The 17274-nt window shown below is 41.6% G+C and overlaps 1 protein-coding gene across 1 annotated transcript in view; it reads right to left on the bottom strand.

The window, feature by feature from the left end:
- The window catches only part of ANGPTL5 (angiopoietin like 5), a 97118-nt gene that overhangs the window by 50317 nt on the left and 29527 nt on the right, over positions 1 to 17274 (bottom strand). The window contains exons 2-3 of the mRNA XM_077484644.1: positions 15969 to 16146; positions 5654 to 5757 (exon numbers count right to left, since the gene is read on the bottom strand). Coding sequence (XP_077340770.1) covers positions 5654 to 5757; positions 15969 to 16146 — 282 coding nt within the window. The remainder of the gene's footprint in view (positions 1 to 5653; positions 5758 to 15968; positions 16147 to 17274) is intronic.

Genomic DNA, 17274 nt, shown 5'->3' with positions numbered 1-17274 from the left:
TTCAGCTTTGCGTGGATTAGGGTGTTTCAGCCATGTACAGTATCTCACAAAAGTGAGTACACCCCTCACATTTTTGTAAATATTTTAATATATCTTTTCATGTGGCAACAGTGAAGAAATGACACTTTGTTACAATGTAAAGTAGTGAGCGTACAGCTTGTATAACAGTGTAAATTTGCTGTCCCCTCACAATAACTCAACACACAGCCATTAATGTCTAAACAGCTGACAACAAAATTGAGTATACCCCTAGGTGAAAATGTTTAAATTGGGCCCAATTAGTAATTTTCGCTCCCCGGTGTCATATGACTTTTTAGTGTTACAAGGTCTCAGGTGTGAATGGGAAGCAGGCGTGTTCAGTTTGGTGTTATAGCTCTCACTCTCTCATACTGGTCACTGGAAGTTTAACATGGTACCTCAAGGCAAAGAACTCTCTGAGGATCTGAAAAAAAAAGAATTGTTGCTCTACATAAAGATGGCCTAGGCTATAAGAAGTTTGCCAAGACCCTGAAACTGAGCTTCAGCATGGTGGCCAAGACCATACAGCGGTTTAACAGGACAGGTTCCACTCAGAACAGGCCTTGCCATGGTTGACCAAAGAAGTTGAGTGCACATCCTCAGCGTCATATCTAGAGGTTGTCTTTGGAAAATAGATGTATGAGTGCAGCACTCTATTCTCCAAAGATGTTCCTCAACCATTGGTGTAGAGGTTGAAGGGGTTGGAGGGTCAGCCTGTCAGTGTTCAGACCATACGCCGCACACTGCATCAAATTGGTCTGCATGGTTGTCTTCCCAGAAGGAAGCCTGTTCTAAAGATGATGCACAAGAAAGCCCGCAAACAGTTTGCTGAAGACAAGCAGACTACGGGCATGGATTACTGGAACCATGTCCTGTGGTCTGATGATACCAAGATAAATTTATTTGGTTCAGATGGTGTCAAGCGTGTGGGGCGGCAACCAGGTGAGGAGTACAAAGACAAGTGTGTTTTGCGTACAGTCAATCATAGCGGTGCAAGTGTCATGGTCTGGGACTGCATGAGTGCTGCCATCACTGGGTAACTACAGTTCATTGAGGGAACAATGAATGTCAACATGTACTGTGACATACGGAAGCAGAGCATGATCCCCTCCCTTCAGAGACTGGGCTGCAGGGCAGTATTCCAACATGATAACGACCCCAAACACACCTCCAAGACAACCACTGCCTTGCTAAAGTAGCTGAGGGTAAAGGTGATGGACTGGCCAAGCATGTCTCTAGACCTGAACCCTATTGAGCACATGTGGGGCATCCTCAAATGGAAGGTGAAGGAGCGCAAGGTCTCTAACATCCACCAGCTCTGTGATATCATCATGGAGGAGTGGAAGAGGACTCCAGTGGCAACCTGTGAAGCTATGGTGAACTCCATGCCCAAGAGGATTAAGGCAGTGGTGGGAAATAATGGCGGCCACACAAAATATTGACACTTTGGGCACAATTTGGATATTTTCACTTAGGTGTGTACTCACTATTGTTGCCAGTGGTTTAGACATTATTGGCTGTGTGTTGAGTTATTTTGAGGGGACAACAAATTTACACTGTTATACAAGCTGTACACTCCCTACTTTACATTGTAGCAAAGTGTAATTTCTTCAGTGTTGTCACATGAAAAGATATAATAAAATACTGACATAAATGTGAGGGGTGCACTCACCTTTGTGAGATACCGTACATGCTAGACATAGAGTAGGGCACCAAACAAGCTGATAGCTGTAGTGTAATCAGGACACCTCTCTGCTATTGTACAGATAATTATGCAGCATATTTTTTTACAGAGTGCCTCTCGATTCGTTTTTTTTATGTTAAAAACATGGTTGATTTAAGTGACTAGAGGTGGCAAGGATAATACTAGTCAGAACTCAAAACTTCCTGTTCTGCTTGGGCCTGGGATGCAAAGGAAATTCACAGGGACACATCTGAAGTCTAGCACAGGTGCCTCCAGGTACTACAAAGTACCAGACTTTGATCACTGTTGTTGGAAAAAAATGAATGCTAAGTCAGGTTTAGGGCTGGGCACTTATAGGCAATTTTTGGTTTTCAAGATTTTTTACAAGTAAATATCTGAAAAAGTGTGGCATGCATTTGTATTCAGCCCCCTTTACTTCGATACCCCTAACTAAATTGCCTTCAGAAGTCACCTAATTAGTGAATAGAGTCCAACTGTGTAATTTAATCTCAGTATAAATTCAGCTGTTCTTTGAAGCCCTCAGAGGTTTGTTAGAAAATCTTAGTGAACAAACAGCATCATGAAGGCCAAGTAACACACCAGGCAGGTCAGGGATAATGTTGTGGAGAAGTTTAAAGCAGGGTTAGGTTATAAAAAACTATCCCAAGCTTTAAACATCTCACGGAGAACAGGTCAAGCCATCATCCGAAAATGGAAAGAGGATGGCACAACTGCAAATCTACCAAGACATGGCTGTCCACCTAAACTGACAGGCCGGGCAAGGGGAGCATTAATCAGAGAAGCAGCCAAGAGGCCCATGGTAACGCTGGAGGAGCTGCAGATATCCACAGCTCAGGTGGGAGAATCTGTCCACAGGACAAGTATTAGTCATGCACTCCACAAATCTGGCCTTTATGGAAGAGTGGCAAGAAGAAAGCCATTGTTGAAAGAAAGTCATAAGAAGTTCCCTTTGAAGTTTGCGAGAAGCCATGTGGGGGACACAGCAAACATGTGGAAGAAGGTGCTCTGGTCACATGAGACCAAAATTGAACTTTTTGGCCTAAAAGCAAAACGATAAGTGTGGTGGAAAAATAACACTGCACATCACCCTGAACACACCATGTGTGTGGATGCTTTTCTTCAGCAGGGACAGGGAAGTTGGTCAGAGCTGATGGTAAGATTGATGGAGCCAAATACATGGCAATCTTAGGCCGCGTACACACGGGCGGATTGTCTGCCCAACTAAGTTCGTCAGACAATCCGACAGACAGTCCGTTCAAAATTTGAATGAACGGACTTGACCACACACGATGAGCAGACAGTCCGCTGAAAGCGTGCGCGATGACGTGTACAGCACGTACGACGGGACTAGAAAAACGACGTCCTATACACTGCAATGCAACCTTCGGCCGTGTAAATCCTTTCTGAGCATGCGCCATACTTAGTTCGTCCAACTTGCCTACACACGAGCGGACTGTCCGCTGAAACCAAGTTTGGACGGACAAAACCAAGTTTGAACTGACAAAATTACGGAAATTCCGTAAGACTTTGTTCGTCAGACAGTCCGCTGAAAAAGTCCGCTGAAGCCCACACACGAGTGGATTGTCCGCTGAAACACGGTTCAGCGGACTAAGTTGGACAGACAATCCGCCCGTGTGTACGCGGCCTTAGAAGAGTCTGAAAGAAAGACTTGAGACTGAGGCAGAGATTCACCTTCCAGAAGGACAATGACCCTAAACATACAGCCAGAGCTACAATGAAATGGTTTATATTAAAGCATATTCATATGTTAGTATGGCTCAGTAAAAGTCCAGACCTAAATCCAATTGAGAATCTGTGGCAAGACTTGAAAATTACTTTTTACTCTCATTTCAATCTGACAAAGCTTGAGCTATTTTGTAAAGAATGGGCAAAAAAGTCACTCTCTAGGTGTGCAAAGCTGGTAGAGACATCCCCAAAAAGACTTGCAGCTGTAATTGCAGCAAAAGGTGGCTCTACAAAGTATTGACTCAGGGGGGCTGAATACAAATGCACACCACACTTTTCACATATTTATTTGCAAAAAACTTTGAAAACCATTTATTATTTTCCTTCCTATTCACAATTATGTGCCATTTTGTGTTGGTCTATCATATAAAATCCCAGTAAAATGCATTTATGTTTTTGGTTGTAACATGACAAAATGTAGTAAATTTCAAGGGGTATTAATACTTTTTCAAGACACTGTATGCATATATATATTAGGGGTGCACCGAATGCAAATTTTGGTGCCAAAACCGAAAATGAAGTATGCACTAAGCCGAAAACCGATATCGATACCAAAAATTACAGTTTTTTTTTTTTTTTTTAAATTGTATTATATTCGACTTGTTAATTAATATCATCAATTTAAATTAATATTCATTTATTGTTGCCCATTATTGCCACCTTTAGTGCAAGAAAAGATCAGGAAAAATCTCTAACCACCTGTTGTATCATGTCCTCAGTTTTAAAACATCTCTTGTATCATGCCCACAGTCTCTAACCATCTGATACAGGAGACTGCAGACATGATACAGGAGATGGTCAGAGAGTGCAGACATGATACAGGAGATGGTCAGAGACTGCAGACATGATACAGGAGATGATCAGAGACTGCAGTCATGATGCAGGAGATGATCAGAGACTGCAGACATAGTACAGGAGATGGTCAGAGACTGCAGACATGATGCAGGAGATGATCAGAGACTGCAGACATGATGCAGGAGATGATCAGAGACTGCAGACATGATGCAGGAGGTGGTCAGAGACTGCAGACGTGATACAAGAAATGAATGCAGCCTCACCAGTGTCCGTCAGATGCAGCCTGCCTGTTCCCATCAGATGCAGCCTGCCATTGTCCGTCATTCAGACTGCCAGTGCCCACCAGATGCAGCCTACCATTGTCCATCATGCAGCCTGCCAGTGCCCACCAGATGCAGCCTGCCTGTGCCCATCACATGCAGCCTTCCAGTGCCCATCATGCAGCCTGCCTGTGCCAGTCATGCAGCTTACCTGAGCCCATCAGATGCAGCCTGCCAGTGCCCATCAGATGCAGCCTGCCTGTGCCCGTCAAGCAGCCTGCCTGTGCCCATCAGATGCAGCCTGCCTGATGGGCTCCCAGGTGCAGCCTTCCTGCATCAGATGTAGCCTGACTGTACCCATCATGCAGATTGCCTGTGCCCATCAGATGCAGCCTCCCTGTGCCCATCAGATGCAGCCTCCCTGTGCCCATCAGATGCAGCCTGCCAGTGCCCTTCATGCAGCTTGCCTGTGCTCATCAGATGAAGCCTGCCTGTGCCCATCAGATGCAGCCTGCCTGTGCCCATCAGATGCAGCCTGCCAATGTCTATTGCTGCAGCCTTACTAGTGCCCGTCATGTAGCCTAACAGTGGCCGGATCAGAGCGGCGATCTCCGTGTATTTAAATTGCCCGGGCCGCTGTAACAATGTCCTGCCTCCTGTGATCACGTCACGCTGATTTAATGTCCCACCACTGGATCAGTGCGCCGTCTATCACAGGAGGTGGGACATTGTTACTGCGGCCCATGCCATTCAGGTCCGTGACAAATGGAGAATGCCGCTCTGTGGGAGGGAGGAGAGGAGGATGGAGGACGAGCCAGGATGACACCCCTGCAATGGGCGGCACCAGGGGTGGGGCCTCCTCCCCCGCCCAAGCCCTACCCCATTTTTGTCTCCATTATCGGCAATATTTTCCCTTCGTCAATGTGCCGAAAACACAATGTTCGGCAGTTTTTTCCGGCCGCAAAAATTTCAGTGCATCCCTAATGTATCATATATATATATATATATATATATATATATATATATATATATATATATCACGCACTTTAAAGAGTCTAATAACAATTCTATGATACAATTTTAAAAGGAAAAAACATGTATTATTGTCTGCTTTTTATAACATTTGCACCTGATTGGAGAGGAATTCCAGAGATTTTTGATGTTCTTCCATCATACTCTTTACCATCCTCTTTGTGCTCCTAGCATAGGAAATAAGAGAATTTTGTAGATTTCCTTGAAAAGAAAAACATAAAATGTGGCATTGAGATTATAAGAAATCCATTTACAGTAGCTCTTAAAAGAATATATGCAACTAATAAACAATTGCCTACCTATTTATTTTAACAGAGGAGAGCCCACTCCAGGTGTCTGTTCCCAATTGTCTCGTCCCTCTTCAGGTTTGGGTGCAGCTCAGTATGCAACCATATGTAAAGAACAAAACGAAAAAGTCCGGATGGCCACACTCCAATGAAAAATAATTTCTTTATTTAATGTAGATCTATACAGCAGGGATAAAAACTGCTAACGCGTTTCACAACGTTAAGGCATGTTCTTACTCATCGTGCGGCCAACCAGACTTTTTTATTTTGTTCTATTTATTTTAACCACTTTAGCTCTCACACGAATACCCCTTTTGGACTAAAGCAATTTCTACATTTCAGCGATGGTCCTGCTGATTCTGCAATAACTTTTTCATTACCTATTAACCAGGTAATATTTTTTCCTGGAATAAACAAGGCTTTCTTTTGGCAGTTTAGCCTTGCAAAAATTATTTTATTTTCAATACAAACTCTAAAGGCGCAATAATGTAACAGAAGGAAAAAGGTCTTTTACAATTTACGTATTCTTTTAATGCAATGCTACAAACTAAAATAAAAAAGAACTCAAATGATAAAATGTTTATAATCTATAATTTTCGTAAAAATAACATCCTAAAACAAAATAGATATGGGCATAAAAGCTAACCTACTGTCATATGATAATTGGTCTGGCTATTAGCATATGATGTAAAAAATTAAATCTTCATGTTTGATCAATAAAAGGGGTGGGGGGTGCCCACTTACAACAGGCATGTGCAGTACTAATTGGAAGCAAATGGCCCAATCAATTTGTTTTGCCGATAGTCATCTCTGATATGGCACAGAAACATGCACTATGGTGAGGAGGAGAAGCTGTGCATCCTATTACCATTGTTACCCGGACCTTGTCTGACCTGGGCAGTAAGGAACTGCATTTGCATTTTATTTGCTGTATACTGTTGTAACAAGCTACTAAATTATTTTTTATGCAAAACCACACGTTTACATTTATGGGAAGATAAGCTTGATAAATTACAGCTATTTATAGTAGTATTTATTTCCATATCTATATGTGCAGGCCAGTCAAGTTCTTCCACCCCAAACTCGCTCATCCATGTCTTTATGGAATTTGCTTTCATGTAAAAAAAGGAAGGGGCCATGAAATTATCCCAAATGTCTTAGTATGCTGACGCCCTAAGCATTCCCTTCACTGAAACTAAGGGGTTAAGCTCAACCCCTGAAAAACAACCCCACACCATAATCCCCCCTCCATCAAATGATTTGGACCAGTGCACAAAGCAAGGTCTATAAAGACATGGATGAGAGAGTTTGGGGTGGAGGAACTTGACTGGCCTGGTATTCACCTCAATCCGAGAGAAAACCTTTGAGATGAATTAGAGCGGAGACTGCAAGCCAGGCCTTCTTGTCCAACATCAGTGCCTGGCCTCACAAATGTGCTTCTGGAAAAATGGTCAAACATTCCCATAGACACTCTCCTAAACCTTGTGAACAGCCTTCCCAGAAGAATTGAAGCTGTTATAGCTGCAAAGGGTGGGCCAACTCAATATTGAACCCTACAGGCCAAGACTGGGATGCCATTAAAGTTCATGTGCATGTAAAGGCAGGCGTCACAATACTTTTGCCAATATAGTGTATACTCTGCATGTTGTAAGAATAAAAAGAGTGGGAAGGGTTCAGTAGTTTAACATAACATAACTAGGCAGGGATGACACCATTCCTTGAAATTTCCATACAGAATAGGGCACGTATTGTCAGTCCCAACAGAAACTTAGGAACTAAGTACATTTTTGGCACATCAATAGGCATGTTTCTGTATATGCAATGTCTTTAATAGATTGACACATGGGTATTGCAGAGATATGCTTTTTTCATTTAATTATGTTGCCCTGATATACTGTATACTTTAGTCCTCCTCAGCAATAAAATAACGTCAATGGTGGGGTCGGGCACTGATAAAGGATTAATCTAATTAAAGAAGAACTTTAGTACCCCCAAAAAAATAAAAGTAAGCAGCTACAAATACTGTCGCTGCTAATTTTTAATAAAAGGACACTTACCTGTCCAGAGATCCAGAGCTTTCCTTACTCCAGCAGGTTCTTCGCCGCTCTTTGGGTCCCCAGTGCCAGCATGTTTTAGAAGGGAAGCCGGCTGTGATTCCTTGATGTTTCAAAGCCGGATTCCCAATGCATATGCGCAAGCTTCACTGTGCTTTTTGAATGTTCTCTGCAGCCTTCTGGGACCTGCAACAGGTCCCAGAAGGCTAAGGGGGGTGGGGGTTCAAACTTCTGCTTAAATCACCTAGGAAGTGGGAGTAGGCACCTGCCAAAACCAGGTACCTGCTCTCTATAGAAAAAAATAAAAGTGTCCAAATGCAGTAGAGGATGGAAGGAGGGGGCAGAAAAGTGAAACTTCCCCTTTTGGGTAAGTTCCACTTTAATCATAATTATCCAGCATTCTTTTCAGCTGCAATATAAATATACTTTTTCAGTCTTGCCAAAGCGTTGAAACATCTGTCATAAGCCTGGTACAGACATATACTATTTTAGGCATACCCTACAAAACACTGTGGATATCAGATTCTCAGCGGGAGACAAGGAGAGAATAATTCAAAGGGGTTTAGCCAAGTGAACTGTCTTTTCATCTTGCTTTCGTGTCTTTAGGTTATACAGTGAATTGAATGTATTCACAATACTCCACTTTTTCCACACTTTGATATGTTACAGCCTTATTACAAAATGGATTCAATTCATTATGTTCCTCAAAATTCTACAAACATTACCCCATAATGACAACGTGAAATAAGTTTGTTTGAAATCTTTGCAAATTTAAAAAAAATAAAAAACGAAAAATGAAAACACATGTACATAAATATTCACAGCCTTTGCTCAATACCTTGTTGAAGCACCTTTGACACCAATTACAACCTCAAACCTTTTTGAGTATGATGCTACAAGCTTGGCGCACCTATTTTTGGGCAGTTTCTCACAAACTTCTTAGAAAGACCTCTCAAGCTCCATCAGGTTGGATGGGGAGCATTGGCGCACAGCCATTTTCAGATCTCTCCAGTGATGTTCAATCGAGTTCAAGTCTGGGCTCTGGCTGGGCCACTCAAGGACATTCAGAGAGTTGTCCTGTAGCCATTTCTTTGTTATCTTGGCTGTGTGCTTAGGGTCGAGGTCCTGTTGGAAGATGAACCTTTGCCCCAGTCTGAGGCCCAGTGTGCTCTGGAGAAGGTTTTCATCAAGGATGTCTCTGTACATTGTGGCATTCATCATCCCCATGATCCTGTGCCTGGTTTCCTCCAGACACGACGCTTGCCATTCATGCAAAAGAGTTCAATCTTTGTTTCATCAGACCAGAGAATTTTGTTTTGCATGGTCTGAGAGTTCTTCAGGTGCCTTTTGGCAAACTCCAGGCATGCTGTCTTGTGCATTTTACAGAGGAGTGACATGCATCTGACCACTCTACCATACAGGCCTGATTGCTGGAGTGCTGCAAAGATGGTGGTTCTTCTAGAAGGTTCTCCTCTTTCCACAGAGAAATGCTGGAGCTCTGTCAGAGTGACCATCGGGTTTTTGGTCACCTCCCTGACCAAGGCCCTTCTCCATGGATCACTCAGTTTGGCCGAGCAGCCTGCACTAGGAATAGTCCTGGTGGTTCCAAACTACTTCCATTTATAGATGATGGAGGCCACTGTGCTCACTGGGACCTTCAATGCAGCAGATTTTTTTTTCTGTACCCTTCCCCGGATCTGTGCCTCGATACAATCCTGTCTCGGAGGTCTAAAGACAATTTCTTGGACTTCATGGCTTGGTTTGTGCTCTGACATGCATTGTTAACTGTGAGACCTTATATAGACAGATGAGTGCCTTTCCAAACCATGTCAAATAAACTGAATTTACCACAGGTGGATTCCAATCAAGTTGTAGAAACATCTCAAGGATGATCAATGGAAACAGGATCCACCTGAGCCCAATTTTGGGTGTTATGGCAAAGGCTGTGAATACTTATATACATATGATTTTTTTTTTTTTTTATAAATTTGCAAAGATTTCAAACAAACTGCCTTAATGTTGTTATTATGGGGTATTGTTTGTAGAATTTTAAGGGAAATAATGAATTTCATCCATTTTGGAATAAAATGTGAAAAAATGTAAATGCTGTGAATGCTTTCCAGATGAACTGTATCTATGGAGGATCAACATTGTCACTCTAAGCTACACTCCTGATTTGAACTACATACATCTTGTCTTCCCTTCTCATCATCTTCCTATCATAGGGTGTAGGTGTTCTTTTGTTCACAGAAAAGAACTAGTAAGAGCTGATAGAGTTGTCTCAGATTTCTCACGGCTCTAATGTATTTCTGGCTCCCGGCAATAAAGATGAAAAATCAAGGAAAAAACTGGCATGGGTCCCTCCCCCAGTCCCTACCAGGTCCAAAAAATAGAATAAAAAAAAAATCTCCACCTCCTGTTATACAGGCAAGGGTAAGGCCACCCGCTGACATAACCAGATGATAATAAAATAAATAAATAAATATATATGTATATATAAAATCATGAATAACTAAACTCATAAATTAATAATAAAACAGTTCAAACGAAGTCCACGTTCAAACCCCTCAGCCAAAGTCCTTATTGTGTACTAGTTTAAAATGTTACGGGACATTATGGGTGGTTACACCTTTTTACACAATAAGGACCCAGTGCGCTGCAACTTTGGGGTATAGAACAGGTGGACAAACACTGGAGGGGAGGGGTCATTATATCAGACAACTCAGCAAAAGGGAATCCTTCTGGATTTATGAAAGTAAGGTACTTTGGCCGAAGGGTTTGAACGTGGACTTCGATTTGAACTATTTTATTAGTAATTTATGAGTTTAGTTATTCATGATTTTATATATACATATATATATTATTATTTATTTTATTATAATATTATTTGTATTGGTTTTTGATGTATTAATGTAATTTTATCGTATTAAATGTGGCCAAGATGCTTACAGGATGGTGATACCAGCAGTAGGAATAGTAATGGTAACTTTTGACTTGGGAAGAATTGATTTTCTGCTTGTCAGATGTCCCCATATGTATTGGTGTTGTTTTCACCATTTCCTGTTTCCTGTGTCAGCCCGGAAGGGTGTACCGCAATGCCTGGTTCAGCAAGGTGGGCGGGACCGGGGAGTGATGGTGTAGCACACCTGATTAGAGAGTATTAGTCTTTTCAAACAACGGTGAGACGTACAGTCTCCAGCCCTTACTGAAGAATTCACGGTGGTGCAGCCTATTCAACATAACGCATATAGGGGGAAGGAGTTGCAGTGGCAGCGTCATCCCGCGAGCATCTTGTGTTTTCTATGCATCCTGAGCCCGCACTGCTTAAGTGCTGTGTTTGTGAGTAACATTTTAATGAGGAAATAAACCGTTTTGATATACAGAGAGCACTAGATTTTGCCTTTTCTATTCCCATGTGCACCAGACCCCATTGAGAGAATTTGTACTGGCTGGTATCCATCTAATCAGCCGGAGGCAGCACAGAAGGAATAGGAGTTCCATGGTCAGGTAATCTGTTTGTATCCCAGAGAGAGAATCAGCTTTTTCTGACCTTCTGGTGAAACAGGGGTCAGAACGTGAGGTGAGCTGCTAGGACAGTGATGGCGAACCTTGGCATCCCAGATATTTTGGGACTACATTTCCCATGATGCTCAACTACACTGTAGAGTGCATGAGCATTATGGGAAATGCAGTTCCAAAACATCTGGAGTGCCAAGGTTCGCCATCACTGGGCTAGGATATTGAGGTGGAGGAGAGCATTTTCAACGTTTATGGTGGTGTATTGTGCGTTTTTTTGCAGAAGATATATATATATATATTACACAGTATACAGTTGTGCTCAAAAGTTTGCATACCCTGTCAGAAATTGTGAAATTTTGTCATTTATATTGAAAATATGACTAATCATGCCAATTCAAGGATAGTGATCACATGAAGCCATTTATTATCACATTTTTTGGTTCCTTTTAAAATCATAATGATAACAGAAATCACCCAAATGGCCCTGATGAAAAGTTTACAGACACAGAAGGTGGCACACACAGGTGAAAATGGCTATTAGTGTTTGTGTATAAATAGGCAATGAGTTTGTTAGCTCTCACATGGATGCACTAAGCAAGCTAGATACTAAACCATGGGGAGCAGAAAAGAACAGTCAAAAGACCTGTGTAACAAGGTAATGAAACTTTACAAAGATGGTAAAGGGTATCCAAAGCCTTGAATATGCCAGTCAATACTGTTCAATCATTTAATAAGTGGAAAATGTGGGGATCTCTTGATACTAAGCCAAGGTCAGGTAGATCAAATGTAAAAATAATGGCTTGGTTTATAAGGAGCACAATACGATGATACTTGAACAAAAAAGAGCTGCATGGTCAAGTTGCCAGAAAGAAGCCTTTACTGTACAAGTTCCACAAAAAAAGCCTGATTACAATATGCCCATCAACACCTTAACATTCCTCAATGGCTTTTTTGTGGCAGTGGTGCAGTAAAGGCTTTTTTCTGGCAGCTCAAGCATGCAGCTCTTTTTTGTTCAAGTATTGCTGAATTGTGCTCCTTTTGGAGATCAGCCTGTATTTCTTCTAAGGTTACCTGTGGGGTTTTCTTTGTATCCTGGGCAATTTTTCCGACAGGTGTGGCTGCAATCTTTCTTGGTCTACCTTACCTTGGCTTGGCATCAAAAGAGCCCCGAATTTTCCACTTCTGAATAAAGGGTTAAACAGTACTGACTGGCATATTCAAGACTTTGGGTATCTTTTTATATCCTTTTCCATATTTATAAAGTTCCATTACTTTGTTATGCAGGTCTTGTGACTGTTCTTTTCTACCTCATGGCTCAATGTCTAGCCTGCTTATGGCATCCAAGTGAGAGCTAACAAACACATTGATTATTTATAAACAGACAGTAATTGTGATTTAAAAAGACACAAATGTGGGAAATGAACCTTTTAATTGACATTTTATCCTGTGTGTACCACCTTCTGTGTCTGTACCAAGGCCCAACATTCCAGGGTATGTGAACTTCTTATCAGGGCCATTTGGGTGATTTCTGTTATTATTATAATTTAAAAAGGATCCAAAAAACAATGTGATAATAAATAGCTTCATGTGATTGCTATCCTTAAATAAAAAAACAGTTTTTTGGCATGATCAGTCATATTTTCAATATTAATGTCAAAATTTCACAATTTTTGCCAGGGTATGCAAACTTTTGAGCACAACTGTATATATATATTAATACACTGCCTGCACTGTAGATATAGTCTACACTGACATATATATACAGTGGTGTGAAAAAGTGTTTGCCCCCTTCCTCATTTCCTGTTCCTTTGCATGTTTGTCACACTTAAGTGTTTCGGAACATCAAACCAATTTAAACAATAGTCAAGGACAACACAAGTAAACACAAAATGCAATTTGTAAATGAAGGTGTTTATTATTAAAGGTGAAAAAAAATCCAAACCATCATGGCCCTGTGTGAAAAAGTGATTGCCCCCCTTGTTAAAACATACTATAACTGTGGTTGTCCACACCTGAGTTCAATTTCTCTAGCCACACCCAGGCCTGATTATTGCCACACCTGTTCACAATCAAGGCATCACTTAAATAGGAGCTGCTTGACACAGTAAGGTCCACCAGAAGATCCTTAAAAGCTACACATCATGCCGAGACCCAAAGAAATTCAGGAACAATTGAGAAAGAAAGTAATTGAGATCTATCAGTCTGGAAAGGGTTATAAAGACATTTCCAAAGCTTTGGGAATCCAGCGAACCACAGTGAGAGCCATTATCCACAAATGGCGAAGACATGGAACAGTGGTGAACCTTCCCAGGAGTGGCCGGCCGCCCAAAATTACCCCAAGAGAGCAGCGACGACTCATCCAAGAGGTCACAAAAGACCCCACAACAACGTCCAAGGAACTGCAGGCCTCACTTGCCTCAGTTAAGGTCAGCGTTCATGCCTCCACCATCAGGAAAAGACTGGGCAAAAATGGCCTGCATGGCAGAGTTCCAAGGAGAAAACCACTGCTGAGCAAAAAGAACATCAAAGCTCGTCTCAATTTCTGCACAACACATCTTGATGATCCCCAAGACTTTTGGGACAACATTCTGTGGACCGATGAGACAAAAGTGGAACTCTTTGGAAGGTGTGTGTCCAAGTATATCTGGCGTAGAAGGAACACTGCATTTCATAAAAAGAACATTATACCAACAGTAAAATATGGTGGTGGTAGTGTGATGGTCTGGGGCTGTTTTGCTGCTTCAGGACCTGGAAGACTTGCCGTGATAAAAGGAACTATGAATTCTGCTGTCTACCAAGAGATCCTGAAGGAGAATGTCCGACCATCTGTTCGTGTACTCAAGCTGAAACGAACTTGGGTTCTGCAGCAGGACAATGATCCTAAACACACCAGCAAGTCCACCACCGAATGGCTGAAGAAAAACAAAATGAAGACTTTGGAGTGGCCTAGCCAAAGTCCTGACCTGAATCCTATTGAGATGTTGTGGTATGACCTTAAAAAGGCCGTTCATGCTCGAAAACCCTCTAATGTAACTGAATTAGGACAATTCTGCAAAGATGAGTGGGCCAAAATTCCTCCAGGACGCTGTAAAAGCCTCATTGCACGTTATCGCAAACGCTTGGTTGCAGTTGTTGCTGCTAAGGGTGGCCCAACCAGTTATTAGGTTTAGGGGGCAATCACTTTTTCACACAGGGCCATGATGGTTTGGATTTTTTTTCACCTTTAATAATAAACACCTTCATTTACAAATTGCATTTTGTGTTTACTTGTGTTGTCCTTGACTATTGTTTAAATTGGTTTGATGTTCCGAAACACTTAAGTGTGACAAACATGCAAAGGAACAGGAAATGAGGAAGGGGGCAAACACTTTTTCACACCACTGTATTATACTCTAAGCTGCCTGCACACCACTACCTAACCTGCCTAATCTAGCTCAAGATTTCTCAATCTCCTCCACGTATCACATTAGATACGACCGCCGTGTAAGCAGCCTTATATAGTGTGGGGTGGTGACTTAGGCCCCTGAGCCATGAATGGCCAAAGGCACCCTGCTTATCGTGTTGTGATTGGCCAAAGCATGCAGATCAGGTGAATGCTTTGGCCAATCAGCAGCCATCAATGCACTGCAAACTCACAGTGCATTATGGGGCACTCCGTGGTGCTCCTATTTGCCATGAGCGTCCCATATGTTTGGTTCGTCAGCGAACAAACTAACACCCAATGTTCGAGTCAAACTTACATTTAATTCAAACATCGGGACCATCCTTATCCAAAGTTACATAGATATTTGGAATCTATACTTTATACCATTAATCAAGCATTTCAGTGTCCTATACCCTTGGATCCCAAATGCTGTTTATTAGGTATGCTAAATGACGTAATCTCAGATGCATTTGTTAAGGTAGCAGTCTCCAGGGCCCTGTTTTAGGCTTGCAGAGTAATATTGCTTCACTGGAAAGGTACTTCCCTTCACACCCATAGAGAATGAATAACTCATATGGGCACCACTCTCAGCTCTGAACGGGTTATCTACCAAAATAGAGAATGCGTGTTCAAATTTGAAAAAGTATAGGGTGGATGGTTAGATATTCCTGCACTGGCCCCCGTGGAACTGGTCATGGATAGATTGCTGGGGTCATGTGTTGCTGTTCTCTGCACGTTATTTTTTTAAATGCTTGTGTAATCCAAGTCGATGGAATTTTGTCTGCTAATTTTTTGAAGTTGGTTGAATTACACTTTGGGGGATAAGCGGGACTTGGAATGGTGGGTATCAAAGTTATTCATTTTGGACTGGAATGGAATATCGGTAGAGTGTTTGTACTGTTGTAATCATGTGCAATGGAGGTATTTGGATATCTGTTTAGTTCTGGAACCTGTTTGTACGAACCTAATAAAGTTTTTCTGACAAAAAACAAACAAACAAGCAACCAATCAGTTGAAATTTCTGTTTTCCACAGCAACCAGATTCCTGCGGTAGGATGAGCAAAAGTTCACTTTATCAAACAATACGGAAGCATAATTACAGATAACAGAAAGGTCCTTTCCACTTACTGCACATGTTAAGTTTTTTCTCCCTCATTATTAAGGACATTTCTTGGCAGAGCTGAGCACATTGTTGGTTACTTGCTGGCACACTTGTAGACTTGAGTTTTCTCTTTGAGGAAGAAGTTACGTTTTTAAGAGTTTCTTCTATGACATTGACTGAAGTGATCCCACCAATTACATTTCCCTAAGAGCAAAAAAATGATTATAGTTAAATCAGTTGTTGCATTTTTATTTTTTTCTAAAAATAACTCATACTTTTTTCATATTGTACTTCTTTTCTGTATTCGAAAAACATTTTTACATGCTACCCTGTAGTGAATATACTGTATGTGTTCCAGACAGTGCATTTAGCCACCCTGGTGAGCAACTGCTCAGACAAAATAAACAGTATAGATCATAAACAGACTGTATTGCACTCAATGAATGATTATAAATCAGAGCTGACCCATGAGCTTTCATTAAAGGATAGGTTCACCTTTAAGAAAAAAATAATATATACATAAGTTTTTGCAGGTAAAAAAATAAAAGTGCATTTATTATTTTTTTACATGGGAGCCTGCAAATATTGCACCTACAATCAGTGGAATGCGAGTATAACGACAGGCTCCTGCAGACACTTCCTAAGCTCTCTGCCCATACCTCTGTACTGGGCTTTCACTTAAGCCCCATACACACTATCAGTTTTTCTGCTGAGTTTTTCCTTCTGATTTACCAAAACCATATAATATGAGGTCAAACCTTAGGAGTTTAAATTTGTATGCAATCAGGCAGGCCCTTGTACTACATGGTTTTGGTAAACCTGAAGGAAAAACTCACCAGAAAAACTGATAGTGTGTATGGGGCTTTACTGAGCTGCAGGAAGTGTCAATGGACTACAAGTGCGCTGAACAGCACACTCATAGTCCATTGACAATGGGCTACAATGCCTCATGGAAAATGGGACTTGCTGTTAATTTATTTGCAGATCTCTATTGATTTTAAGGGCTAAATCACACTATGGGGGTTATTTACTAAAGACAACTCCACTTTGCACTAAAAGTGCACTTGGAAGTGCAGTTGCTGTAGATTTGAGAGGGACATGCAAGGGAAAAAAAACAGCATTTTAACTTGCATATGATTGGATGATAAAATCAGCAGAGCTTCCCCTCATTTCAGATGTTCCCCTCAGATCTACAGCGACTGCATTTCCAGTGCGCTTGTAAGTGCAGTTGCAGTGCACTTGTAGTGCAAAGTGGATTTGCCTTTAGTAAATCAACCCCCATGTGCAGTGACAGACAATTTACTGCAATGTAAAACGCTTGTCGCCACAGGG

Source organism: Lithobates pipiens, unplaced genomic scaffold (genome assembly GCF_037356315.1).
Source record: "Lithobates pipiens isolate NorthernLeopardFrog02 unplaced genomic scaffold, aLitPip1_a1.2 Scaffold_16, whole genome shotgun sequence".
Taxonomy (NCBI): domain Eukaryota; kingdom Metazoa; phylum Chordata; class Amphibia; order Anura; family Ranidae; genus Lithobates; species Lithobates pipiens.
Note: the sequence above shows the minus strand (reverse complement) of the source record. Positions and strands in the feature narration are given on the sequence as shown.